The following is a 25,595-nucleotide window of genomic DNA, read 5'->3' on the forward strand; positions in this document are numbered from 1 at the left end:
AGCCCTCTGAGGTAGAAATTCCCCGTTATAGCCCCACTGGGACCCATTAGAACTTTGCCTACATAATAAATGATGGCACACGGTAGTATCATGGCCTAATGAGAACGTATGGCCCATATGTTTTCTTAAACGAACTTGAGCCCGTTAAATTATCTAAATCTAATGAAACGAAAGTACTAACGGAGTACTTGATAGATCGCGGCTCGCGATTCACATCAAAAGGATATGATTGCGAAAAAATAGGCCTAAACTGCAACGTGAAATTTGTTAATAAAAGAATTTTGCTCGCGCAGAAATTATTCTTTCACGAGAAATCATTTCCTTTTTCATTGTGTCATCAATTTTAGTCCTATCTATTAATGGGACTTCGAGACTAAAAACGGACAAGGCATAAAGGAATACGGATACTTTACGAGAACGCGTTAAAACCAACAGTGCACGGTTAACTCTCTACAGATATTTGCATAGGAAAACATAACAGTTGCCAGCGATTCATTGGTCTCCGCACGAATATGCGAAAACACGACTGAGAAGTTACACATCGTTTCCTCTGGTTATATTAGCCTATTGTGTGTACACTTAAACATCGACAAAGAAGAATATTTCATTTCCTCAACGTCTTTGCATTTCCAGAGTCCCTATTCAGAAGTTTATCACCCGGATGTCACGTGCGGGACCGTGATCATCTTAGTGAGACTTAACAATTGCATTTAAACAGAAAGAAAGGAATTCTTTTCCAACAGAAATACCTGCAGTGTACACGTTTGTGTTCGGAACACGTCTTAACGCAGTGAAATTGGGTATCAACTGTGTTCTGTTCGAATGGTTTTGCAACTGTGCAACTGCATGATAACAAACCATTTGTAAAGTCACTCACCCTATTTTGGTGATCAGCTTTCCATGGACATGAAGGTAAGATGTGACAAATCGTTTATTCACCTGGAACAAGATTCAGAAAGCCTATTAGAACGATATTCTACACAGCGAATCGTGATACTGTGATTTATTAAAGGAAAATTAATGGTAAGAGAGAAAACAATCGCACGAACATGACTCGATACGCCTTTTACTTGTAAAATAAAGGTTCCCTTACCTCGACGCTGCTTAACTGCGCCAAGTCTTCTAAATCACTATGAGACAATCTCGTTTCATTGGCAGTGGCTGCAGTAGTTGTACGACGGACGCGTCTCCCACCAGGATGAACCCAAATTTCCCTCCTCAATCCACCCCCGATATTATTCGCTCCTTCTTTCTCCTTCATCCTAGCTCTCTCTTTCCATTCTCTCTCTTCTTTCCGCTTTCGCTCCGTTGATTCATACTGTTAGAATTCATTACATGCTAAATCTTTGCAAAGTTATAGGCATGTATTTATCGACGACAGCATAGTGCATAACGTAAATGAGAGTTCGTTCTATTAACTTCTCACGGAAATTCCAGTGCTCGTACTCTGCTGTCCCTAAAGTCTCTCAAATACTGCGGAAAGATACAAACATTGTCTACCCTGGCTACAAGAGGCTCTTACAACATTTGCATCTCTCGGTTGCGACTATAGAAAATGCATGCTCACGTTGTGTGTAAAATGGTGCTGGTAACTAATAAAGACTGTGCACTGCTTTATCAAAAGTGATCTAGTGAAATGCAGCGAACTATACTTGAAGTATATCTTCAATTATTTGCTTCTATACTTCTTGATGAACAATAATGCACTGGCGGCTAATTCGAATCTCAGCTCGCTACAAACGTACCGCGAATAATGACTGACTTCACGCGGCTGGTACTTTCCCGCCCTTTTACGAACATACATATCAGGACACAGCAGAACTCAATCGCGAGCTAACCATTGTAAAATTTTATGCTCACGCAACGAATTGATAAAAAGCGTTAACTTTTTACCTGTGTGATGGAATATTCAAGTTCATTGATTAGATTATTTATTCGTGATGCATCAGCAGCAACTTTTCGCGGTTGACGTAAGGTTATTACGGCGTAATTTACTGAAATTCTTTCGGCTCTATTTATACGAAGCAAAGGAAGAAAACGTATGAGAAACGAAAAATCCTCGGCAGGTCTATATAATTAGCAAAAATTGTGATGTAGAACTGTACTCGCGAAACGGAAGTGACCGAACACTAACCGCGTGAAGTTGGAACATTCTTCGCGATACACTTGACTTTCGAGACAATAGAATCGAATCGAATAAATCGAATGACGCCAATGGAACAACTATTTGAATTTGAAATCACTAATTATCCAATCAGTTTTATTCAAGCATAGAATAATTTGCCTATGAACGATCATACATAACTGTGCGGGAAATATAAATTTGGCACATTGAACTAGTCGTAAGCGTGCGAAGAGGCCTATGATGCGCATAAATATTTATAAGAAAAATTGAATGCACGCCAAATAAAAGACGTTAGACAGCACAAAGATGAAGAAACTAATTCAAGCCTGAATTAAGGTAACTGACTGTTATCTAAAGAAATCACACCAAGTATCGAAATTTACTTACATAATGTAGATACTGGCGGCAAAACAAAATTCAAATATTATTAAAGTTAGTATTAATACAAACGTATCACTGGTAATATCTTAACAAATTATGAACGTACCTTCTTCCTGTTTTCGTCAAACAGAGCTATTAAACTCTCCCTTGCGGAATGGAAAGGATTGGATGACATGAGTGATCGCATATAGTAGTAAACCGCATCCAATTTCCGTCTCTGGGAACAAAATTCACTTTTCAATCCTCCATAAATTCCATTATCCTCTACTCTAAATAATTAAGCCTCAGCGTAATAATACGTACAGCATAGTGTGCCAGTAATGCAAGCTGATTGTACGGTCTCCCATTCTTTGGATTAAGTTGTTGCGCTTTCAAATACCACCTGAGAAGAATGTCACCTCTGAGTAAAAGCAAATCGCGTTCAAAGAGCGCGAAAATACTGAACATCTGCTGACACTTACTGCCTAGATTTCCCATAATTGTTAGTTTCATTCGCCTGCTCTCTGTATCTCGCCAGGTCGCCCAAAAATAAATATATCTTCTGCGCGCTCACTAAAGCTAAGCCTAAGATGCCAAGGCCCTTCGGCAATGTTGACGATGAAAGGAACGTATCCAATTTAAATTCGTATTTGGTTTCAAGGATGGTTAACAGACTTTCTAAGTATATGGTACCCTCGTCGATGATTTTCAACATTATCTTCTTGTAATGCTCCCGTCCCTCAGAACTTTCCTTGGGCATGCCTTTTCGCAGCATCTCGATCATATTGTAAAAAAGTATTTTCCAAAAGTGCTGCTCAACATTCTCGGCTTGGCAAAATTTGATATCAGTCTCGAGCAAAGTCTTCAAGCTTTCTTGCAGGAAGTGTCTTATATACAGAACCCTCTCCCAATTTGTTGTAAAACCGCCGGAGCTTAATATCCACTGTAGCTCTAAATCGGCACGCTCTATGTCCAAGAGCAGGTATGGATTTTTGGCTGATCGCAAACTGCCGAACGAGAAATCGCGATAACACAGTCATTTCTATGCCTGATTTGTAAGCGTGGATACAATTTTTACATACCTATCGGAGTAAGGATCGTACCACGATGGCCTTGTATTTCCAAATTGGTCATTCGTCATATATGGCGGTGGCACGCCGTCCAAATGTGCTCCTTGGAAGCTATGGTGTGCAGCAGAAGTGATGCCGCCGTAGGACTGAAACACTGGCACGCTCGAACTTTGGGCTGCGGCATCATTTTCTCTGAGAAATAAATAACAAATTGATTAACTTCGTTTACATGAAGCAGACGAGTGAATGAGAGATAGAGTCTTATTTATACCTTTGCAGTGCAGCTCTACTGCTCGGTGAAGTAACAACGATAGGTCTATTAGGATTGTAGGGGTCGAACAATGTTCTCTGCTGTTGCAATCCTTGCTGTCTAGACGAAACTGGATGATTAGGCGGAGATTGGCTAGTATCGGGTAACACTAAAACACCCGGTGGTTGGGAGTTACTGTAGCTACTAGGCGACGTTTGGTGCGTCGTCGATGTTGTATTTGATAACTGAGCAGAATGAGTGGAAACGTTAGGTGTTTGACGTCCATCGTCTGAATCACAAACAGACATTTTCCTTCCTGTTCTCCAATTTTCATCCAAGTACCGATCAGACGTTCTGAAGAATGCACATATAATAAAAATAATTTTACTTATATTCAACTAATCGAAAAAATCGGTTGACAAAACAATTCCTACCTATGTCTATGGAGGTCATCGAAGTTTCGACTGCTACCTCGGTAATTCCTGTCTTTACTAGACTCTCGGCTACGTTGTATAATATTGCGGTGCCTTCTATGATCATATCTCCTACCGCTATTATTGTTCTTTTGATTGTTATTGTAATTATCATTTTCCCTATTTTGTTGATTGTTCTGCCGGTCACGACTGTTGACTCGTGCTTTATCTCTGCTGTTGCTCCTTGAACAGTAGGAAAAATAAATAACACAAACAGTTAATGCACACCGTTCGCATATACCAAATGTAAATCTCAATGTACTCTTACCGGTCTGCTGGGTGTTTCTTTTCACGCTTTTTTTTTCTACGTCGACCCAAACCCCCACTCGTAGTTTCATTTCCCGATACGTTAACATTCTCACGTAAGCTTAATACAGAAGAGCTGCGACTCACACGCTCAGCTTCCATTTTTTCACTCAATTCGACTTCTTCGTTCCAATCCTATCGCGATTTAAATATGATTAAAATGTGGCACGCGTTAACATAAATCACGGAGATTCCGCAAAATAGGGCACTTACGAATGGATGATCGGCCGGTGTATTCGAGCCACTGTTAAGCGACTCATTCTTTGGTGGAATAACACCCGAACTTTGCTGGTTACTTTTCTTTTCCTGTGCTGCATTATGCTCGGGTGCGTGGTTACTTAGCCGTTGCCTTAAAAAAGACAAAAATATTAATGAAAATGTTGAAACGTAGAGCACTCGTCGTAAATGAACTATTACGTGTGAGTGCGGTGAAAAGCAGAAGGCGGAGATACTCCTCGACGATGACCATCGGGTGACGCTTGAAGTTTGTTTGTACTGGATACTGAAGTAACTGGTGACACCGATGATGGTGGTGGCATCAATGAACTGTCAGCACGACTTAAACTTTCCATGCTAGTGTACATCGTACTATTACTACCGCGACGATCGTAAGACCTGTTTCCCATGAAAATGTATTATTTAATATTATACGCTACACTGCTAACTTTTATATAACATAATACAACAAACGATAGATGTTACGAGACATAAAAGAGATATACCTTTGCATGTACTCTTGACTTGGAGTGTGAGACCTGGAACTTGGAGCTGAATACTGATCAGGTGTAACGGATCTGAAAATATTTGTCGAACTCTCTATCTCTTCAGGTCTAAGTCTACCTCTGCCTTTACTTCGTGCTGGCACTGTATTGGACCAGCTGGGTTGTGGAGGTAAAGGCCCAGATGGAGGTAAATTTTGCATGGTTTGAGAATGTTGTATGATGGGTGAGTAATTATAATTTGATGATCCCTTTAAAAGAAGAATTTATATTTAAAGAGTGCAACGAACTTTTCACATCGGTGTCAATAGAGAATCATTTAATTTACCTGAAATGTGACACTACTACCATTCCATACATCCTCTGAAGGTAAAGAGGTTTGGGTGGAAGGTGGAATAAAACCATTATCGATAAGGTATTTCTTCTGCAATCTAGGTGGTAAATGTTCTATTTTTATATTTTTTGGCAAACTATCTTTCGCACTGCCCCATTTGCCCGAAGGTGGTTTGCCTTGAAATCTATCTGGATGGCCAGAAGGCTCTACGCTACGTGTATCTCTGGTGCGATTAAAATCATTAATATGGTTCGTTGGTACAAAAAGAGGTTCCGAACCCTAAACGAAAGGAATACTTCAAGTTAATTAGAAACAGATTTGAATCGTATAATTTCAGATATTCTATTAGAATTATCGCCAACCTGTCTAACTTCTCGAGAGTTATCTTTGCGATTTCCGTAACTTCTGCTGGACAGAGGAGAATCGGATCGCCAACGCTCCTCGTTCTCATTGCCATGACGATTTCGTTGATTACCCGAATATCTTCTACCGTGATCATCTCTGCTTTTACTTCCACTCTCGCTATCTCGCCCGCTGTGCCCGCCTGATCGGTTACGATGGCTGTCACTTTTATGGCTACGATTGGAATGAGAATCGCGATCTTCACTGTGCTCTCGTTCCTGATCCCGATCCCAACCTCCTTGATTAGGAGATCTAAAAGAACAAACTCGTCAATACTCATATTCGATGCATAGGTTGTCATTAGTAATGAGACAAAGACAAATTTCACAGAATTCACCTATTTGATATATCCTGCTCCGCCAATGCTTCCTTCACTTTTTTAGGTACATATAACAGCTGTTCCGGCTTCTTAGATTTCTTTCTCGAGTCTCCTGAGTTACTGCTTTGAGAAGAACCTTGCGCCTGTTCAATGTTTGTAGTAGTCCTATAGTTAATATTTAGATTGTTCAATTTTTCTGTTACAGAGTCAGCTTGGGACAACGGTGGATTGCTTTGCGTTTGGTTCGATCTGTTAAAGTGTGGCTGCTTCAAACGGTGTTGGACGGAGCTCGATTTAGGTCTCTCCTGCGAGATGTTCTCATTGTCTAAATCATCTGTGGATCTACCCGACTTGCGAAGGGGTCCACTTCCTGGTCTGTACAAAGCTTGAGTCGCTCTGTTCCCGCCGCCACGCATTCCCATTGATCTATCCCTGTCTAACTTTGTATTATCTGAAATTTTTTTAATTTCTCCTTTTTATCATAGAGCATATAAAGTGGAACAATCCAATAGTTCAAATGAACTTGAATTTATTTTAAATATTAATATGTAACAAGTTAAAGACATATCGCGAGAAACAAAAATAATTAAAAAATTTTATTATAAATTCCCAAGTATTTATTAGAGTAATACTTTAGTAACACCGTATTTAAGAAATAAATTGTTAACATATTAATGTTTAATATACAAGAGGTTTCTACAAAAACATTCACAATAAAACATTATTGGGCATTATGTGACAATGGTTTACACAAAAAGATAATTTATGTATGAAATCGACGCATATCTTCTCATTGAAATGAAAGCATAAGAATTTTGTAAATGCATCGCATACATCGATCATTTAGCAGTTTCTATCACAATAACCACCAAAAAGTGATTAAAGTAATCATGAGGGAAGTCCGTACTTTTAATATTTTCTTTATATATTAGTTACGGTATTTCAGATGCAAAATAACGTTACTTTGCTTGCATACGATTCTCAAGTTATACAATTAACGAACTGTGATTCTTTATTAAGTATAATAATTCAATAGTGGTTGTTGACACTCTTGACAGTAACTACAGTTACTATCAATCCACAAGAATTAAATATAATAGTTATATAATCTACAGACGTTTGAAACGAATTCACATTCTTTGGGGAAGCCTGACGGGGATTATAGTATGCGACGAATTTGCTTTTTACTCTGGCAAAATTTCACAACATATCAAAGCGTAATGATTCCTGTTGTATTTTTAGGTTAGCTTGTTTGGTGAGGTTAGTTCCGCGAAGGCACTGAATATAATTACGAGGGAACGTACACTTCTGCTTATTATGCACACACAAAATATAATCGGGGAATTGTAAATTAAGATTCTCGTATTATTCAATAATATCGTTTTTCCAAGATACCTTGTAAAAATCCTCCCCACTTTCTGCGTCCTTTGTCGCGGTTCGCCATATTGAAGTACAATCATATCGAAATTTTTATAAAATCAGGGAACACGAATTGCTTCTATTTAATCATCCATCCCGTATTCAGCCCATAAACAAATAGTTAGTACCAACAGCCCTATGAACGGATAATTACAGTGAAGTTTCTTGTAATAATTTTCTATAAATATTACATGTATATAAAGTGCCTTTTAACGCTACTTCAAAACGAGGTATTGAGATAGTAGAATTTAAATGTCTTATTTTTAAAAATGATGGGAAATTTAATCCAAACTTACATCATTTAATTTTAAAATAAACTTTTAATCGAACACTTTTCGACGAAAAGTCCGTACTGCTCGATAATGGGATACACAATTGATATTCCAGAAATATTTTAATTTTTACAGAAACGAGTAATTCAAGTAAAACGAGTCAATTTTTACACAACCATCTACTTAAAATAATTAAATAAATGGTGTTCCTTACTCGAAATTTCCTATAATTAAATCAACAATACTGCGATATACGATAATTAAATTTTGTGGCGCCAATATGAAAATTTCACGGAAGATAATTTTTTAATATAAAGAGTATTATGGACCAACTTGCTACACTGATGTATATAATTTACGATATTTATTATCTTATTATATATTAAATACGGATAGCAATAAGTAATTTCACCTTGCTTTTGAGTATTTCAAATCAAGTTTGAAAAATTGGGATTCGATGTGTTCTGGGGACCGTGAGACAGCGCCATGCTACTTGAGTAGCGTACACATGTATTACCACGTGAAGCAAAGTGTTTCCATTGCAGATTCTCGAATAGAACCTGAGAATGTGTGTTTATCGTTGATTAATATATCCGAAATGAAAGTAAAAGGCATGTCCGCTGAACATAAAATGCAGAAAATTTTTTCACGCAGAGTAGAAATTTAATGTCGCATAACCTTAAAGCATTATTTCCCTCCGAAACTTTCACTTACCGGTCAGATGTTTACTCCGCTTGTTTCTATTAATCGCACAGTAACAACCGCCGCAAGATGCAAACGGCGGGTTGTTATTACGGGAATGGGAGTAGTATGCCCCCTTGGAGTTGGCGCACAAAATGCCTGGCAAGCTCTCATTAACTCTAAGTCAGGTGTTACCAGATTGACCGAACCGGACTACGATAAACTGCCTTGTAAAATTGGTGAGATGTCTGCACATCGATATTTCTTAAGTAATTTGAATGATACCAGTCTCCAGTATGATTAACAGACTGAATAATTGTACCGTAATAGGTGCGCTGATACCTAAGGGGGATGGCTCTAACGAATTAGATATCAACTCACACTTTTCAAAAAGTGAACTGCGCACAATGTGCCCCGCCACTGCTTATGCTTTGATAGCTACAGAAGAGGCGTTGAACGACGCAGACTGGAAACCGAAAGATGAAATCGACAAACAAGATACAGGAGTAGCGGTGGGAATAGGAATGATAGATTTGGTCGATGTATGTACAACGCACGAAGCTTTAAAGAATGGATATAACAAAGTCAGCCCATATTTTGTACCAAGGATTCTGCCGAACATGGCTGCAGGGCAAATTAGTATTAAATATGGCTTTCGTGGACCGAATCACTCCGTATCAACAGCATGCGCGACTGGAGCGCATGCCATTGGTATAATAAATTTAAACGAAAGACAGGGGATACATGTTCTTTGCTTAATTAAGGCTACTTGATTTTCAGGCGACGCTTTTCGCTTTATCCGTGGTGGAGAAACAAGCGTAATGGTATGCGGCGGAGCAGAAGCGTGCATTAGTCCTCTTTCTATAGCTGCTTTCTGTAGACTTAGAGCATTAAGTACATGTAAAAATGAGTTTCCATGCGAAGCATCACGTCCATTCGATAAAGACAGAGACGGGTTTGTGATGGGAGAAGGTTCTGCTATACTGGTTCTGGAAGAATTGAATCATGCACTTGAGAGGAATGCAAACATTTATGCAGAAGTATTAGGATACGGTCTGTCCGGTGACGCAGCGCATTTAACTGCACCCAGTGAGGACGGCACTGGTGCTATATTGGCTATGGACAGAGCGGTGAAAGACGCTGGTATAGACTCCGTAGAAATTACCTTTGTTAGCGCGCATGCAACTTCGACACCCCTGGGCGATGCTATTGAAATAAAAGCCATAGAATCGTTCATGGGGCAGCACAAGCGAAATGTAACTGTTTCTAGTACGAAAGGAGCTCATGGCCACTTGCTGGGAGCAGCAGGGAACTTGGAATCTGCTTTCACTATTTTAGCAATAAAAGAGAGTATAATCCCACCGACATTGAACTTGCATAATTTAGATGGAGAAACAAGCTTGCATTTTGCTCCAAATGTAAAGAAAACTTGGAATGCTACATCTAGACACGTAGCTTTGAAAAACGCGTTCGGCTTTGGAGGGACAAATGCATGCTTATGTTTCGCGGAGTACGACGAATAAGCCAATTGTCAAACTAACACGGACTGGAAAAGAAACTGAATGGTAGGCAATATAATACGACCTAGTCATTCCTTAGCATATACATTAATTAATACATACATCGCGTCTACAGAATAAGTATATGCACGACTTCTTTCATTTAGATTAAAAGAAAATATGGTCTTATGACGAGCCATATCGACTATCGAGAGACCTGAGGCTGCGACGAGATGCCTTCAATACTTTCAACATTTTCATGTAATATAAAGCACGAAACTCATGTAATATATTCTGTAAAAACGAAAGAGAAACTTTTATATCGAGTCTGTTGTATCAGAACTACAGAGAGAACGTAATTTGGAATAATATATCGTGGAATGCAATGTTTATTTTGTATTCATTTTTTTTTTAATATTTCATGATAATATTATTATTACAACATTTATATTCATTTTGCGGAGAAGCAAGTCGAAACTGCTACTTTCAAAAAAATAAAACTCTCTTAAAAGTATGTAGTAATTAATGAAGTTAATCTTCTATACAACAATTGCTATTGTTCTATACAACGTGCAGTCGTTTCTGATTTGCCACAGTTCCGGCTAATGCGTGCTCATACAAATCATTATATTCAATTACTCAAGCATGTACATAGTCTCACTTAACTCTGAACACCGACACACAACGTTCTTCCTGCCCGCATATCCGATAATTTATATTTTCTTCAGTTCAGAGTTAAATTTCGACTTCATATTCTGAATTTCGTTCATTTATAGTTACAGTTTCATCTACAAACTCGTCTTTTTATTTTCATGAATTGAGCTGCATAAAAAACAAAATTCAAGGCAAAATTGTTTCTCGGTACCTCTAGTTTATTAGATGCAGTTTTCTGCTTGCGGATAAACCATACCATACGGTGTTCTTATGATGTATATCTCCAACGATATTTTTATTCACACAGGAAGGCTGACCTCCAATGATAACAGTTATCCAAAATACATCTATTGCATTTGTGTTCTCTACTGGCAGTAAATCAATGTAAAAAAAAAAAAGAAAGATTGTATCCTATTAAGTAACTGTACCTAGTAGGAATTTTTAATTAGGAATGGTAAAGGGCTTGTGATGACTGCATAGAATAGCGAAACGTTTTCTAAGTGTCTGACGAAGTTCTTGTCGTTTCTCAAGAACTTGGCACATTCGAGATTTAAACTCCAATACTTCCTCTGCTGGAATATAACTCTCTTTTTCTTCGTCATCTGACAAGTAGGAATCCTGAGGGCAAATAAGCGGCGTGAAAGGAATGAAAACGACACATTGGATGAAATCTAAATCGCGCTCACTTACTTCTAACATCTGTGTAAGTGTTAGACCACCGCCCCTTTCTTTTAACGACGAGATGCTAGAATTGGAATGAACAAGTTTTTCGGATGGTCGCATATCGTGACAATCTCTTTCATGGTTACAACATCCGTCACTGCAGGCTACTTCAGATCCTTCTGGTGTACTAGGAAGGGAAGAACTGCTAATATTATGTTCCGAGGAGTAACCGCAATCCTGCGACGATTGTTCGCTCGAAGAACGACTCTTCCTCTCTGAGATTGATAATTCAAATCGTTTCTTCATTTCAATCCACATGTTGTAACTCTTGCTTGGTTTCCCTATCCAAGCATTCACTATTTCTTTAGTCGTTGGATCTTTACACTCTTCTAAACTGTGCCAGTGATCGTTTTCAATTTTCTCGGAAAAATCCTATACATTAAACCATGTGTAAATCTTAAAGCGCACATTAAGGGATATGTAGATCGATACACTCAATTATTACCTTACACGACTCGCACGTTTCAAATAGTTCCTCTTCGGAAAGATTCTTCACCGAGGTATTACATTTTTTCGTTTGATTTGTAACGATTTTTGCTTTCGATTCGAGAGTGCCCTTCTTAACTGCATTCTTTTGCAAACTTGACGACTTTTTAGGGAATGCTAACTGAATTTGACTTTGTGATTGCGATATACTAGTTTTTGATTTCTTTATGCAGTCCGGACATTTACACGTGGGTGGTCCCTTATTTTTTGGATCTAATACTTGTAACTAAAAGAGAATGAATACCGTATGTACATACAGTTGGATGTGCATACACATGAATAAATAATACTGATCTACTCACCTTATGTCGATCTATATTTTGTGTCGTGGGCTTCGTGTCCGCACAAACACAAGGTGTTTCATTGTTACCACTTTGCCTTTTGCTTGAACACTGAGAATAAAATTAAATTGGGTCATTAATTACATTAGTTAGTTTAAGAAGCTCGAGTTTACAGACGGTAGCGTACATCACACGTATTTTCTTTCTCTTCCGTCTCGTACCGACGTTCTTTCTTCTTCTTGCGTTTCAGACGTAACTTTTCTCGTCGTTGTTGCTTTGCTATTTCTTCCCTTGTTAACTCCTCATAGAGGAGTTCTAGTTGAGAAATACCTTGCTTAACTTCTACAGCCATCTGTAAAAAAACATTTCATCACGCACGGGCCAATTTAAGAACACAATAGCAATTTAATTAATAACCCTATTTATCATACTTGAAAGTTTCTGGATAACGCATCTACCGCAACAGCAGCTAGTACTTTGCATACAGTTTCCTCTTCCCTCAACCGTCGATGAACCCTGTGCAAACGCTCAGCAACGCATAATCCTAAACAAGTAAGTACCTCTTCCTGAGCAATTTCCAACGTCTTTGCATGTCGCTCCCTGAGATTCAGAAGTTTATTTTATCACTAAATGCCGATACTAAAATTGTAAATAAGAAGAGTTTGTAATTTCATACCTTCCCATGAGTTCTGGTTGAGCACGCCCAATTAGAGTACTAATATAAATTGTGCTAGTAGGTAAATGTACATGCCTATCGCGAATGCAACGCTTGATCCCAGAATACAGGGCGGCAACATAGCCCTTCTCTTTTGTTGGTTCAGGTTCTGTAGTCAAAAGAGACGATGCCAACAATACCTTTGTACGGCATTCGCCACAGAATCTGTAACGGTATACACAATATAAAATTTTCACGTACGAACGTGTGTATCGACGAACTCACCGATGTTTACGTAAATATGTATCCAAAGTGGCGTCAAGAGTATCGGTTTCTATCAGGGCTAGCTCCCGGCGGCAAGGAAGTTCCATACAATCCCACACTTCTCTCCACGCGCTTGGAAGAAGTCTCATACGCTGAATTTCTAACGAGTGCAGTACACACCTTCGTGACTTTTTGTTTCTAGGTTGCCTCTCGACTAAACTGTTTAACCTAGTGCTATGAGAATGAAAAATTTTTTATATGTCATATGTACAGGTCGCAAATATATAACAATATCTATCTCATTACCTATGCCCTTGCAACATCGTACAAAGTAGTTGTGGTGACTCCAGAATGTCATCTTTGATCGACAATAAACCTTCGGGCGTAATCACCAGAGGATCTAATGCTGGATGCCCTGACTTCATGAGGTCGTAGAACAATCTTTCAACACTAAATACATAAAATCTTAAAAATTAAAAACCAATAATGCTCGCTATGTATATATATATGTGTTATACGACTTCTTACCTCCTCCTGCAACCAACACAAGGTACGGCTTGGCCTAAAATTGCCAGCATATCCTTGCATGTAACTTCAAATGATGCTTTAATCTCATCTTTTGTAAGCATATCAAGTTTCTTAGTGAATTCATCCAGCTGTTTTCCCCGGACTAATGGACTATCACAGATTGCACCCAAACCGTTTATATCCATAATCATCTATCGGAGACATGAAATTAACCCAATGTAAACTCAACGCCCAATTAAATTTGCTTGTACTTTTTCTAAAAATATATTATCCTAAGTATCTAATTTATATTAGAATATTAAGTGCTGACTTGTGTATAGATATTATACATAGCGATACGTATAGATGCAATCACGAAATAAGCAAACTAATATATATTTAAAAAGTACATATATACACACACACACATATATATATATATATATATATATATATATAGGTTTAAATAAAATCATATACGTCTCTATTTCACACACTCTTAACATAAAACGAAAGTTTATTGCATGAAAATTATCAATAACTTGTTGTTCGAGCTTCAACTGGCTCATTAGTATCTAATCACAATGTGAAAAAAAACAAATGATTTTGACATTCTTTATTTTCCGAAGAAAACAAGTGACTCTGAAATTATAATAATAGACTGAAGGGGAAAGCAGTCGTAATCCGTTATTAAGAACTGGAATCACGCCGGGTATCGGTAATCAGCATATTATTAAGTAGGATATAGGTATAAAGCACGGTACACCTAATTAGTTATGCCATAGGCATGCATTCATTGCCACGTTTAGGTTAAGTCAGAAATATCGAAGGATGCCGTTACGTAAGCCCCATTCGGCTATTAGCTTCTGATAGACAGGAACCGTGTCCGAGAGAAATGACAAGCGAGGATCGTGCTCACCGTGAGATTTTCATCGACAATCAACGGCATTTGTCTTCGCGTCAAATCGACCGGGTCATCGTCCCGCCAAACGTTCACTAATTTCGCCATCGCCGTTTAATTCCTTGGTTAACGATGGTTATATGCGCAACGACGTTCGATCCTCTTAAGCGTTACGATACACGGTCACGAATAATCGTAATCCACTGCCACGGCTACACCAGAAAAATAAGTAGACGGTATCATACGCCTGCCATTTGCAACGAGTGGTTTCTCACTTCCGTCCTGCGTGCATTGTCCCGCTTCCCCCTCTGCGCGTCATCCTCCTATCCTTATTCTAATTGCACGTACCTGCTCCTAATCTATTTCCTTACGAACTCCTCTCCGATCCAAAGTCCCACGGAACGATCCGTCTGCCGTGCCAGATAAAAGCTTTGATCGACCGCCGCTATTATAATTAAAATCTACTGTCTTCTTAAAGGGGCTTGATACGCTCATTCACCAACGAGTCATAATAATAGGATCGCCGATTTCAATTGACTTTTGTATTTATTGAATCTGGAACGAGAATTAAGGGCGCGTGGCTAAATATTCGTATCCGATACGCATTATTTACAAGGTCCACTCGTCTTCCAAAATTTGATAAATCGAAGGTGCGCATTGACTACTTTAAACAAGAAAGAGCATAGCAAATTCTAAGTTAGGTGCGGAGATAACGTAATAGAATCGTAAGGCGGTTACGCTCGTATGTTTGAATCTCTTGCTCTATGTAATTTCTATTTCATTTTGCAACTTTTATTATTTCGAATATCATTAACTTAATGGTTGCCATTAATTCAGTAATATGCAATCTCAGCACATGTCTACTATTAAGAAATATATAATACTCGGTCTTACATTACAAAGTTAATTCTCTACAGTATTTTCTTGTTGAGAGCTCGGTGTACACGTTGTGGACTTTTCGCTATCCCCACCACTTCTGTCTCACTCTTGTCCGGCGAAGGCGAGAGCGAGATGGAGCGAAAGCGAGTGAGAGGCACTGAAAGCGAGCGAGGACGGTACGAGACAGACGACGCGATGGTCGCGAGCGCTTACCGTGAGCAAGAAACCACTTTCGCAAAATCTTGACGCAGGCCTGGCTTAAGTTTTTTTTGCGCCCTAGGCGAACTTGTTAAATTGCGTAAATTCGTAAAAATAAACTTTTAAATGAAATACTACAAATTGTACTGCAACTGTTTTAAACTACGAATAAAAATTTGGAGTAAGGTCATCAATAAATAATCTAAAATAAATGTTTTATAATAAAGCACATAATGAGTATGTATCGCAAATGAAACTCGGTCGAGGTGGCGCTCTGATCGTAGTGCTTAAGTAGCGCCTGAACATGCGCATGATTACGCCGTGACGTCACACCAATTAACGCCAAAATGGCAAATGATGGGAAACGAAACGACGCCAGCGCCAAGCCCAGTCAACTAGCCAAGTCAAGTGAGGCCGCAGCCAACCAGCGTCGACAACCGATTCCCTTGGCTAGTTGATTTGACTTGACGGTGGCTCCGTATCGTTTCCCATCGTTTTCCATCTTGGTGTTGATTGGTTTGACGTTGCGGTGTTATCACGCGCATGCGTGGACGTGCGTAACTTCCCCCACTGAAAACAAGCCTGAGCGGTTTCCCCACAACGCTCCGTATGTCGCAACAAGTTATTCCGAAAGTATTCTTACACCTGTCTAAATGACAGCTTTTTTCATTTTCTGTTCTTCATTAGATTTTCCTTTCGCAAAGAAGTTTTATTAAAAAGTTTAAGAGTATACTTACATATAAATAGATCTGATAGTTGAGAATATTCACTGCATTCATGTCGTGATCGTTGCCTTAAATGTATTTCAAGAATTCATGATATGACAGTTTAAGCAATTATATTATTTATATAGTTTCCGAATCTCTTTGTTATTAAACTGTTTTATTGCTACAGAGAATATCCGTATTGCAAACGTAATAATTTTATTATCAGAAATATGTTCTCTAAGTATGTTTGGCTATTCCCTCTATTCGCGTCTATATGTTTGTTATACTCAAACGATTATTTGAACGAAATAAAGCTTAAATACATGCGAAAGGGATTAAACTTTATTGATAGTATTTATCACGGTCTAAATGGAAAGCCAGATTCGATTGCAAAAGATAAGGTGGAGCAGAGAGTATTTACACGGACTGAGCTTGGAAAATATACAAATTTGGAAGATGGTTTATACATTTCAATACTGGGCCAAGTATTTGACGTCACAAAGGGTGCAAAGCATTACGGGCCTGGTGCAACTTATCATGCTTTTATTGGTAAAGCTTGCGATAACATTATATCGCCTATGATGTCTGTACCCTGTACGAACTATGTATGTTTCTAGGTCGTGATGCATCCTTGGCTTTTATCACAGGAGAATTTGATGATAAAGGCTTAACGGATGACATCTCTTCGTTATCTGTATACCAAGTTAAAGCACTGAACGACTGGGTACAATTCTATAATGAAAACTATATTTATAAGGGTACTTTTAACACCATTTGGCATAAGATGATATTTCGTAGAAAAAAACATACAAACGTATCTGAAAATAATTAGCACATAATAAAATATCGTCAATGGCCATCTTGTTTCTGACTCTACATGTTCCTTTACACGTAGGAAAATTAAATGGTAGATATTATAACGAAGATGGTACTCCCACCGAGGAATCTCATAATGTACAAAGAATTTTGATAATGGCTAAGGAAAAGCAATCTGAAGAGGAACACAGAAAAAGGATGCTCCCACCCTGTAACGTAGAATGGAAACCAGACTCCGGAACTGTAGTATGGTGTACAGAAAAAAGGTAACACGCTGTACAAACATATTTCACTTGGATGGTGCTATTAAAATTTCCTTTCGCTAGCGGAGGAATAGAAAGGGATTGGATAGGCGTACCAAGACTGTTATTCGAATCCCCAAATTCTGAACAACGTAGGTGCGCATGCGTCAAGCTTGACAGTAAAGAATACGAGGAGAGCAAAGGTATGCTGAGAGAATACGCCGGATGCCCAAAGACTTCTATAAAATGTGCTATAAGAACAGATAATCTATAGCGGAAGCAATGTTTACACAATTTCGTGTAAATACTTGACTTTATCTTTCGTAACGTGCATTTATGAAACTACCGTCTCGACTTGAAAGTTAATAATTCTTTATATATTTTGATACAACAAATATTGTACATAATTTGTGATACAAAATATAGTATATTTATAGAAAAGAATCCCGTGGAACAAATTTTATCCAGTTCTTGCGGTTTTCAAAATTTATCAGCCTGCGTTACAGTGCAATACGAATGCGCGTTTTAACGTTCTTAAAAAATACAGCAAAAATAAATGTACTATATGCAAATAATATGCGATGTTATATAAATAGAATACGATATAAATGCCCTTAAAGTAAAATGGGTAAGTAAATGTGTACACGAGTAAGCGGAATAAGTTTAAATCTTCATAGATTTAATACTATTCCAGTATGAAAATTCTTCTCAAGGAATTGCTGGTCTTACTGTGTAAGTCGTGAAGTACACATTCAAATATCAGTGAACTCGTAGCACAGTTTGTATCCTATTTTCACGTTTCTCTTTCGTGTATTTTCTAATGGCGCAATGTACTATAGAATATATTGTAGGACTCGTGTCCCCTCGATGCACAATCGCTACTATCATAAGTACTTCTTTGTGCGAATTTCAAATAGCCATACAAGAGATTGGAAAACAGTATCCTAAATAAACCACGAAATTTCATTAGAAAAAGAAATGGTATCCTTGAGTAGTCTGCCATTTTATATAATATTTTATGTTGTAATTTCAACATTTTTCATATCCTCTATTTTTACTTCGTTTTCCATTTTTGAAGGAGATTCTGCTCTTATACTATTTAGTTTATCAACCAACAGTAGCATAGATGCGCATCTTCGTTTAAAGCTAATCTTTGATCCAAATACTTTCTTAATTCTTCTTCTCCTCTTTTTTATCTTAATGTCCGAAGGTTTCGCATCGAACTGTATCATTCTTTTATATTTTTTCACGCTCATGTACATGGCGCTATCACTGCCCTCGTCCTTTTCTTCATAAATCGTTTCTAAGTTATTTAAACGTTTCTTTAAATTCTTATTCAAATAATATTCCTTAACATTTACTTCTTTTTCCGCCCCTTGTGCTTTTGTATTGCTATCAGTCTCCATTTCTGAACATGTTCTCTTCCTTGGTCTCAAACTGCATCTAATAGTCCACATAAATAAATATATCGTACGATGAAATTATCATTATTTTACGTACGACGTATTATCACAAACATTATTGTACCTTCTATTCAGAATTTCACTCGCAACATTTGGAAACATTCTTCTCCTCTTTACTTTTTTATGTTCAAAAGGTGTTAAATTTGTATTCACCGTCAGCATTTCTAGACTAGCCACTACTGCGGGTAAACTAGTGTCTGCTCCATCGTTCTTTACTTTCCTGAAAGAGATAGATGACGTGCGTTAATAATAAATTAGATCTTTCAAAGTTGCACAATTGAAAAATATCCATATGCATTGCCTGCAACAATTTGAATATCCTTGATACGAAATTTCTTTTCCAATCCACTTATCAAAAGACAAACATTAACTATAGGCCCTACAATATACAAATATTCACACAATATCTATTTATTAAAAACGTCTAAATCCTAGAATTTCCCAAAAAAAACTTACGTCGTTTCAGATACCGTTCCATCCATTTGTAGAACTGAAATATTAACGGGTCTTATCGTAAGTTACTCAAAGGTATCATTCACTTAAATCATAATCAGTATTCACGATCCTTTTCTCGTGTTTGAAATTGGTCGACTATTTACAATATACAATAAACTTCGTTTGCCGTAAGTACTACTTGTGTAGTGGAGAAAGTTGAATACAACACAATACCATCAAAAACAATTATAAACAAGAGGCCATTGGCTGTTCTTTCATTGTGTCAACCTTACCTGGCTCTACCTAACCTCAGCTGTAACGAATAACAGAGCTCTCTTCCCACGAAGCCACCGCTCTTAACTATTAGTAACCAATGACTAAATGGAGGAAAATGGAGGGATGATCCCTCGACTCTCAGGGATCAACTACCGCGTCCTCACACTCATTTCCAATAGTACTCACATGAAAAGTATCTTTTAGTATGTTAGAAATGTCACGAATATTTACTTGTGCGATTAACTTTGAGCGGAATAAAAAATGAGTCACAAGTTTTCCAAGCCGAACCAGTGAAAGTGCATAAATGGAACCATGAAGAAAGAAAGAACGGCCGATAATAGCCGACCGTATAAATTATAAGTATTTTCAAGAATCCGTAAACAGAGACGTTAATTATAATTGACATTTTACCAAAGAAAGTTTCACGTAGATGTACCCGATTATTTATATAGTAGATCACGAAGTATTTGTAAGAAAATGTACAAGTGTATCGTTTAAATTTCATTTCCCAATTTCTGTATTGAGGTTATATTTACAAACACCTCCATATTTGCAATTTCTATTATTCTATGACATTAAATGTAATTTCTTCGTAACAATAAAAGCATTTATGTAACTTTCTGTCTTGTTCATCGATGATATCAATTGTTACTGAACGCTTTCATTTTATTTTACGGCTCACCAAATAGTGAGTCTCACAGGCATAAGTTTTCAAAGGAAGAGCATTATCGTAAGTGTAATAATTGTTCTTCACTGGAATGTTCGCAATCTTTTGTATCACAAATATCTCCTCTTTGCGCAGGGATTTGTGGAATTGACAATTGTTCCCCTTAGGGAGACATTAAGGCTCGTGAAACTTAACGCGAAGCAATGTAGAATTTACAGAGTATGCTTAAACGATACTTACGAGGCGCCTTTCCAATACTTTGATCCATTTTTAGACATTTGCCAAGGAGATGGCAAACAGTAAGTAGTTATTTACAAATACATGTAACATTTTTAATGGATAAGAGCATTTATATATAACGATACCTATTCTTGTAGACGATCGTTGGAATTCTTTTCAAATATGCATTTAGCAGCTGCACAAAGGGTCGATCCAGATAATAATGCAGGAGAATTGGTTGTGCAAATTCCATCGGATGCAGCCCATTTAGTTGCCGAAGGTAGAAGTTTGAGAATTAGCATCGAATTTTCTTTAGAACAGCCTCAAGGTGGCGTACATTTTGTTGTACCAAATTGTGAAGGAACTTTGGCTGAGGTACAATAAGTTTTACAGAAATCCACTATATCAGATTGCGTTATAAAATCTTGTAACTTTAATATTTGTATTCTTTCTTCAGAGAGGCGCGCATATGTACACATACAGTTATGAAAATTCATCGAGACTATGGTTTCCATGCGTGGATAGCTTCGCCGAGCCATGTACTTGGAGACTAGAATTCACTGTCGATGATTCCATGACTGCTATATCTTGTGGTGATCTTGTAGAGGTTGTATATACCCCGGATTTAAGAAGGAAAACGTTTCATTATGTTCTTAACACACCAGCATGCGCCCCAAACATTGCACTTGCAGTTGGGTAAGCTGTTTCGATTAATAATCTTCTACTCACGATAAACAAGAAGTTTTCTATTAATATAAACTTTAACAACCGCCGTTGTTACACTTCTCAGACCATTTGAAATATTTGTGGATCCATATATGCACGAAGTAACGCATTTCTGTTTACCGCAATTGCTACCATCGTTGAAAGTATCCGCGAAGTACATGCACGAGGCATTCGAATTCTATGAAGAAACATTATCAAACAGATATCCTTATTCTTGTTATAAGCAAGTGTTTGTGGATGAACTAGACGAAGATATCAATGTTTATGCCACTATGAGTATCCTAAAGTAAGTACGATTACCGAGTAATATCGGTGTCTAAACGATTATTTGTACAAATCACATTTTTCACTTCTAGTACAAATCTTTTACATTCTACTGCAATTATCGACCAAGTTTACATTACGAAAAAAGCTATGGCACAAGCTGTAGCAGAACAATTCTTTGGTTGTTTTATATCCATGCAGAATTGGTCTGATATGTGGTTGCCTAAAGGTATATCGACATATCTAACTGGTTTATATGCCAAAAAATGTTTCGGAAATAACGAATACCGAGAATGGGTTCAATCGGTCAGTAAGATTTATCATTTCCATATATCACGTGGCTTCGTTGTGGCGTAACATTATCGATGTTGATAGGAATTACAAGGGGTTGTAAAGTACGAGGAGCAGTTTGGAGGCATAATATTAGACCCTTCTCAGCCGCCAGCTCCATTACCTATCGCAGCAAACACGCCGACACCTGCACCAAGAGCTCCAGATCCTGGTTTCTATTTCCCGATAAGAAATCTACACACAATGTCTCCAAAGTATATCGAAGTGCTGCGTAAAAAGGCGCATTTAGTGATTAGAATGTTAGAGCATCGAATTGGTCTAGAATTGCTCCTGCAGGTACAGGATACTAAATAACTTCCATTCCATTCTCGTTGGGCGGATTAAAATTTATTCCACCGTCTTTCAGGTTTTCAATAAACAATTGTCCCTTGCTTCGAACGCTGCGCAACAGAAAATTGATTCCGGACTGTGGTCCCATATGTTAATTAGTACAAATGTATTTACGAAAGCGATCTTTACCGTCACGGGTAAAGACATGGCAGTTTTTATAGACCAATGGGTCAGAACTGGTGGGCACGCAAAATTTAGTTTAAGTTTTGTATTTAATAGAAAAAGGTATTTACACTAAGAATTTTGAAATGATCATTAAGCTCGACTCAAATCATTTACGTAATATGAAATACGTTATATAGGAATACCGTGGAGCTGGAAATTAGGCAAGATATTACACATCAAAGGGGAATTAGGAAATATGTGGGTCCACTTTTGGTGAACATCCAGGAATTAGATGGTACTTTCAAGCACACTTTGCAAATTGAAGGCACGGTGGCGAAAGCGGACATAACGTGTCATAGTAAAAGTCGGAGGAATAAAAAGAAAAAGATTCCTCTGTGCACCGGGGAAGAAGTAGACATGGATCTATCTGCTATGGAGTGAGCGTTATTTCGTTACCAGACTGCCTATGTTTACTTAACAAAAATACCTTTCGCTACGAGTTCTCCTTTTATTTTACAGCGATTCTCCTGTGCTGTGGATAAGATTAGATCCCGAAATGACGCTTATGCGCGCTGTTCAAATTGAACAACCGGATTACCAGTGGCAATATCAATTAAGGCACGAAAGGGACGTGACTGCGCAATTGGAAGCTATACAAGCTTTACAAAACCATGCAACACCTGCTACTCGCCTAGCGTTGACTGATACCATCGAGAATGAGCACTGCTATTACAAAGTTAGATTACGGGCCGCACATTGTTTAACAAAGGTCGGTTAAATTTTCCCCATTTACATATACTTCACAGTTATTTGAATTATACTTATGCTAGATATGACGTTTTAGGTAGCAAATGCAATGGTAGCAACGTGGGCAGGTCCACCGGCAATGTTAGCCATATTTCGAAAATTATTTGGATCGGCGTCGTGTAGACGAATAATTAGACAGAACAACTTTTCGAATTTCCAGCATTACTTCTTGCAGAAGGTTGAAATAAGATCTTCTAAAGCAAACTAATACTTCGCGATCTATATTCTATATTTTCTTTGCGCTTCATGGTTACAGACTATACCCGTAGCAATGGCAGGCTTGCGCAATACTCATGGTATATGTCCGCCGGAAGTTTTAGCCTTTTTAATGGATTTATTTAAGTACAACGATAATAGTAAAAACCGATACTCGGACAATTATTACAGAGCGGCTTTAATTGAGGCACTCGGAGCTACTGTCACGCCAGTAATAAGTATACAGCAGGGGTATGATAAATACCAAGGATGAAGATTTTGCATTTTCGAAATTGTATGTTTAACGTGTTTTCTTTTAGGACAGCTATTACTGCTGAATCCTTATCGGTTGACACCAAAGCGATATTAGAGGAGGTCACTAGAAATTTAAATTTGGAGAAATTACTGCCCTGCTACAAGTATACAGTTAGTGTCGCCTGCCTTAAAGTTATACGAATTTTACAAAAGTTTGGTCACCTTCCGAGCAATCCTCACCTTTTCAGAGCGTACGCTGCGTATGGGCAATTTATAGGTATACACCTGCGACGCGTGCACCTGTAAACACTAATGTTATTCACACACCTTTCTCATATTACGTTAGATGTCAGAATTGCAGCGTTGGACGCATTAGTCGACTTCACAAGGGTGGATGGCAAGTGGGAAGACATGGAGTTCTTGTTAGACATGATCGAAGTCGATCCACATCCTGGGGTGCGACACAGACTAGTGAGACTGATGGTTGAGAATCCGCCGTTCGAAAGAGCGCACAAGCACCGTTTGGATCGTTGTGAATTAGTGGACCGTATATGGAATTTAGCTAAGTACGTTGACCAACTCAATTCTGTTCTGCAATTCAATTTCCTCCGTAAGAGTATTGAACATATTCGTCGTTTCAGCGGTATGCTGTCCCACGATCCGAAAATTCGGTGCGATTTAGTCGATTTGTATTACACTCTGTATGGCCCGAAACGACCGCTCTGCCTTCCTATCCCCGAGCTTGCTGCTATAACTAAACCGAAGAAAGTGGGGCCACAAAGCCCCGAACAAGATGTACGTTATAATCACGGAGAAACTGAAGCGGAGATCTTAATTAAGTACAGCACGAATCGTGTATATTTCAGATGAAGCCGACTGTACCGCATATCAAACACGAAACCCCAGTGGTGGAAGTGGATAATACTAGCGGGCCGGCTAAAAGAAAGTCCTCTCCTAGTAGGGACGTTCCAGGACCTTCGAATCCAGTAGAGTATGTTCCCGAAGCGAAACGGCAAAAGCAGGCACCTAATGTGAGGCATATTGTCGTAAAATGTGTGTACATTTCGCTTTCCCATTACTAATTTGTGCTTGCGCGTTGGAAAGGACGAACGCGCCCCTCCCGCACCGGGCGAAGGGAAAGTAAAGTCGGAGTACTACAGCGATAATTCTGCTTCGCTGCCGGGTATCATGGGAGTTCCGGGACCAATAGGTTTTGAGCCAGGAATGTTTAAAAAAGAAACAGACGAGCACAAGCAGAAAAGCGATTCTGTTAATAAGGTAAATGATGCCGCTGAAAGCTTTCCTCAGTAATTTTTATTTGTAGTTTACGTCTATAATTGCACTTTGTAGAATAAGAAGAAGAAGAAAGACAAGAAGAAGCACAAGCATAAACACAAACACAAGCATGATCATAAACATGGTAAGGATAAAGAGAAAAAAGATAAGGACAAAGATAAAGGGAAGGAGAAAGAGAAGGAGAAAGAAAAGAGTAAAGATTCGTCTAATGTAAAGATTAAAGAAGAAACATTAAGCTCAGCGAGTTCCAGCCTTAGTCCAGATGCAACGACTGTTACTAACGAATTTATTTTTCCGTAATATATCATCATCATCATTCTATATTGTATAGTCTTTTACGGCTAACGCTGTTGATATCTTATATAATTTTTATATAATTAAAGATCTATATTCTAATATATCACGAATCAAAATGTTGATCATCAACAGCTGTAAATACACAGTCTTTTTTAAGTAATATTGATATAAGATATCTTTTTCTATTAATCTGTCTGTTGAGGAAGACACACCACTGTAGACCAAACATTTTGATTTCATAAACATCGTCCCACAAGTTGTATAAACATTTTATATGAAAGACCACATTGAGAAATCGAGAAATATGAAAAAGTCATATGTAAAATAAAATATAGTGAATTAATTTCGAACGACTGGAAGATATGAA

General features: G+C 38.1%; 6 protein-coding genes across 14 annotated transcripts in view; 3 read left to right on the forward strand and 3 right to left on the reverse strand.

Moving 5' to 3' along the window:
• The window catches only part of LOC143372339 (uncharacterized), a 120,424-nt gene extending 112,481 nt beyond the window's left edge, over positions 1–7,943 (reverse strand). The window contains exons 1-16 of one of the 2 annotated variants that reach the window (XM_076818446.1): positions 7,754–7,937; positions 6,377–6,809; positions 6,000–6,291; positions 5,632–5,916; positions 5,307–5,554; positions 5,002–5,199; positions 4,798–4,933; positions 4,547–4,719; positions 4,240–4,461; positions 3,827–4,159; positions 3,568–3,747; positions 2,968–3,492; positions 2,810–2,888; positions 2,613–2,723; positions 1,094–1,318; positions 878–939 (exon numbers count right to left, since the gene is read on the reverse strand). In XM_076818446.1, the coding sequence (XP_076674561.1) occupies positions 878–939; positions 1,094–1,318; positions 2,613–2,723; positions 2,810–2,888; positions 2,968–3,492; positions 3,568–3,747; positions 3,827–4,159; positions 4,240–4,461; positions 4,547–4,719; positions 4,798–4,933; positions 5,002–5,199; positions 5,307–5,554; positions 5,632–5,916; positions 6,000–6,291; positions 6,377–6,809; positions 7,754–7,802 (3,551 nt within the window). In that variant the 5' untranslated portion in view covers positions 7,803–7,937. Of the gene's footprint in view, positions 1–877; positions 940–1,093; positions 1,319–2,612; positions 2,724–2,809; positions 2,889–2,967; positions 3,493–3,567; positions 3,748–3,826; positions 4,160–4,239; positions 4,462–4,546; positions 4,720–4,797; positions 4,934–5,001; positions 5,200–5,306; positions 5,555–5,631; positions 5,917–5,999; positions 6,292–6,376; positions 6,810–7,753 lie in introns of both variants that reach the window. The other variant, XM_076818448.1, reaches the window with a different exon arrangement.
• A 582-nt stretch (positions 7,944–8,525) lies between these two features.
• On the forward strand, positions 8,526–11,285 carry LOC143372345 (3-oxoacyl-[acyl-carrier-protein] synthase, mitochondrial). Of its 4 annotated transcripts, none has more exons than XR_013086285.1 (4): positions 8,526–8,969; positions 9,061–9,441; positions 9,511–10,314; positions 10,384–11,285. XR_013086285.1 is itself a non-coding variant. In XM_076818460.1 (4 exons), the coding sequence occupies exons 1-3, from the start codon at positions 8,771–8,773 to the stop codon at positions 10,251–10,253; spliced, it is 1,323 nt and encodes a 440-aa protein (XP_076674575.1). In that variant the 5' UTR covers positions 8,526–8,770; the 3' UTR covers positions 10,254–10,295; positions 10,366–11,285. The 4 variants fall into 4 exon arrangements, 3 of the variants coding, with proteins under 3 accessions (XP_076674575.1, XP_076674574.1, XP_076674573.1); XM_076818460.1 differs by having other exon boundaries at positions 9,511–10,295; positions 10,366–11,285; XM_076818459.1 differs by having other exon boundaries at positions 9,511–10,295; positions 10,397–11,285.
• LOC143372341 (gametogenetin-binding protein 2-like) lies at positions 10,601–15,332 on the reverse strand. 4 transcript variants are annotated; one of them, XM_076818452.1, is made up of 12 exons: positions 15,049–15,331; positions 14,719–14,912; positions 13,821–14,011; positions 13,599–13,742; positions 13,314–13,526; positions 13,050–13,253; positions 12,805–12,973; positions 12,561–12,725; positions 12,395–12,484; positions 12,052–12,318; positions 11,574–11,978; positions 10,601–11,501 (listed from the first exon to the last, which is right to left on the reverse strand). In XM_076818452.1, exons 2-12 carry the CDS (start codon positions 14,806–14,808, stop codon positions 11,325–11,327), a joined length of 2,115 nt encoding a protein of 704 aa, XP_076674567.1. In that variant the 5' UTR covers positions 14,809–14,912; positions 15,049–15,331; the 3' UTR covers positions 10,601–11,324. The 4 variants fall into 4 exon arrangements, with proteins under 4 accessions (XP_076674567.1, XP_076674568.1, XP_076674569.1 ...); XM_076818453.1 differs by lacking the exon at positions 15,049–15,331 and having other exon boundaries at positions 10,601–11,248; positions 11,312–11,501; positions 14,719–15,010; XM_076818454.1 differs by lacking the exon at positions 14,719–14,912 and having other exon boundaries at positions 15,049–15,332.
• A 1,045-nt stretch (positions 15,333–16,377) lies between these two features.
• LOC143372062 (neuferricin) lies at positions 16,378–17,986 on the forward strand. The gene is made up of 4 exons (XM_076817892.1): positions 16,378–17,033; positions 17,102–17,242; positions 17,380–17,566; positions 17,627–17,986. Exons 1-4 carry the CDS (start codon positions 16,715–16,717, stop codon positions 17,814–17,816), a joined length of 837 nt encoding a protein of 278 aa, XP_076674007.1. The 5' UTR covers positions 16,378–16,714; the 3' UTR covers positions 17,817–17,986.
• A 33-nt stretch (positions 17,987–18,019) lies between these two features.
• LOC143372063 (uncharacterized) lies at positions 18,020–19,719 on the reverse strand. Its single transcript, XM_076817894.1, has 3 exons — positions 19,462–19,719; positions 19,070–19,225; positions 18,020–18,985 (listed from the first exon to the last, which is right to left on the reverse strand). Exons 1-3 carry the CDS (start codon positions 19,485–19,487, stop codon positions 18,559–18,561), a joined length of 609 nt encoding a protein of 202 aa, XP_076674009.1. The 5' UTR covers positions 19,488–19,719; the 3' UTR covers positions 18,020–18,558.
• Positions 19,720–19,843: 124 nt separating this feature from the next.
• Taf2 (TATA-box binding protein associated factor 2) lies at positions 19,844–25,587 on the forward strand. 2 transcript variants are annotated; one of them, XM_076818449.1, is made up of 19 exons: positions 19,844–20,072; positions 20,392–20,446; positions 20,519–20,682; positions 20,761–20,977; positions 21,060–21,298; positions 21,393–21,614; positions 21,685–21,898; positions 21,968–22,219; positions 22,290–22,498; positions 22,576–22,815; positions 22,898–23,147; positions 23,223–23,363; positions 23,442–23,632; positions 23,701–23,912; positions 23,982–24,201; positions 24,277–24,430; positions 24,502–24,666; positions 24,740–24,913; positions 24,986–25,587. In XM_076818449.1, exons 1-19 carry the CDS (start codon positions 20,029–20,031, stop codon positions 25,229–25,231), a joined length of 3,609 nt encoding a protein of 1,202 aa, XP_076674564.1. In that variant the 5' UTR covers positions 19,844–20,028; the 3' UTR covers positions 25,232–25,587. The 2 variants fall into 2 exon arrangements, with proteins under 2 accessions (XP_076674564.1, XP_076674565.1); XM_076818450.1 differs by having other exon boundaries at positions 23,442–23,619; positions 23,706–23,912.
• Positions 25,588–25,595: the final 8 nt, after the last annotated feature.

Source organism: Andrena cerasifolii, chromosome 8 (genome assembly GCF_050908995.1).
Source record: "Andrena cerasifolii isolate SP2316 chromosome 8, iyAndCera1_principal, whole genome shotgun sequence".
NCBI classification, from domain to species: Eukaryota; Metazoa; Arthropoda; class Insecta; order Hymenoptera; family Andrenidae; genus Andrena; species Andrena cerasifolii.

Excerpts from the sequence above, each read along its gene's own strand:
- LOC143372345 (XM_076818458.1), top strand. The coding sequence starts at position 8,771 with ATGTTTACTCCGCTTGTTTCTATTAATCGCACAGTAACAACCGCCGCA. Across the intron at positions 8,970-9,060 it reads TAAACTGCCTTGTAAAATTG|GTGCGCTGATACCTAAGGGG; the intron begins GTGAGATGTCTG and ends GTACCGTAATAG. Across the intron at positions 9,442-9,510 it reads GACTGGAGCGCATGCCATTG|GCGACGCTTTTCGCTTTATC; the intron begins GTATAATAAATT and ends CTTGATTTTCAG.
- LOC143372341 (XM_076818452.1), bottom strand. The coding sequence starts at position 14,808 with ATGGCGAAATTAGTGAACGTTTGGCGGGACGATGACCCGGTCGATTTG. Across the intron at positions 12,974-13,049 it reads CAACCAGAACTCATGGGAAG|GGAGCGACATGCAAAGACGT; the intron begins GTATGAAATTAC and ends TCTGAATCTCAG. Across the intron at positions 12,726-12,804 it reads CGTTATCCAGAAACTTTCAA|ATGGCTGTAGAAGTTAAGCA; the intron begins GTATGATAAATA and ends GTTTTTTTACAG.
- LOC143372062 (XM_076817892.1), top strand. The coding sequence starts at position 16,715 with ATGTTCTCTAAGTATGTTTGGCTATTCCCTCTATTCGCGTCTATATGT. Across the intron at positions 17,243-17,379 it reads TGAAAACTATATTTATAAGG|GAAAATTAAATGGTAGATAT; the intron begins GTACTTTTAACA and ends CTTTACACGTAG. Across the intron at positions 17,567-17,626 it reads GTATGGTGTACAGAAAAAAG|CGGAGGAATAGAAAGGGATT; the intron begins GTAACACGCTGT and ends TCCTTTCGCTAG.
- LOC143372063 (XM_076817894.1), bottom strand. The coding sequence starts at position 19,487 with ATGGATGGAACGGTATCTGAAACGAC. Across the intron at positions 19,226-19,461 it reads GGAACGGTATCTGAAACGAC|GAAAGTAAAGAACGATGGAG; the intron begins GTAAGTTTTTTT and ends TATCTCTTTCAG. Across the intron at positions 18,986-19,069 it reads AGTGAAATTCTGAATAGAAG|ATGCAGTTTGAGACCAAGGA; the intron begins GTACAATAATGT and ends GTGGACTATTAG.
- Taf2 (XM_076818449.1), top strand. The coding sequence starts at position 20,029 with ATGAAGAAAGAAAGAACGGCCGATAATAGCCGACCGTATAAATT. Across the intron at positions 23,633-23,700 it reads GTAATAAGTATACAGCAGGG|GACAGCTATTACTGCTGAAT; the intron begins GTATGATAAATA and ends GTTTTCTTTTAG. Across the intron at positions 24,667-24,739 it reads GGCAAAAGCAGGCACCTAAT|GACGAACGCGCCCCTCCCGC; the intron begins GTGAGGCATATT and ends CGCGTTGGAAAG.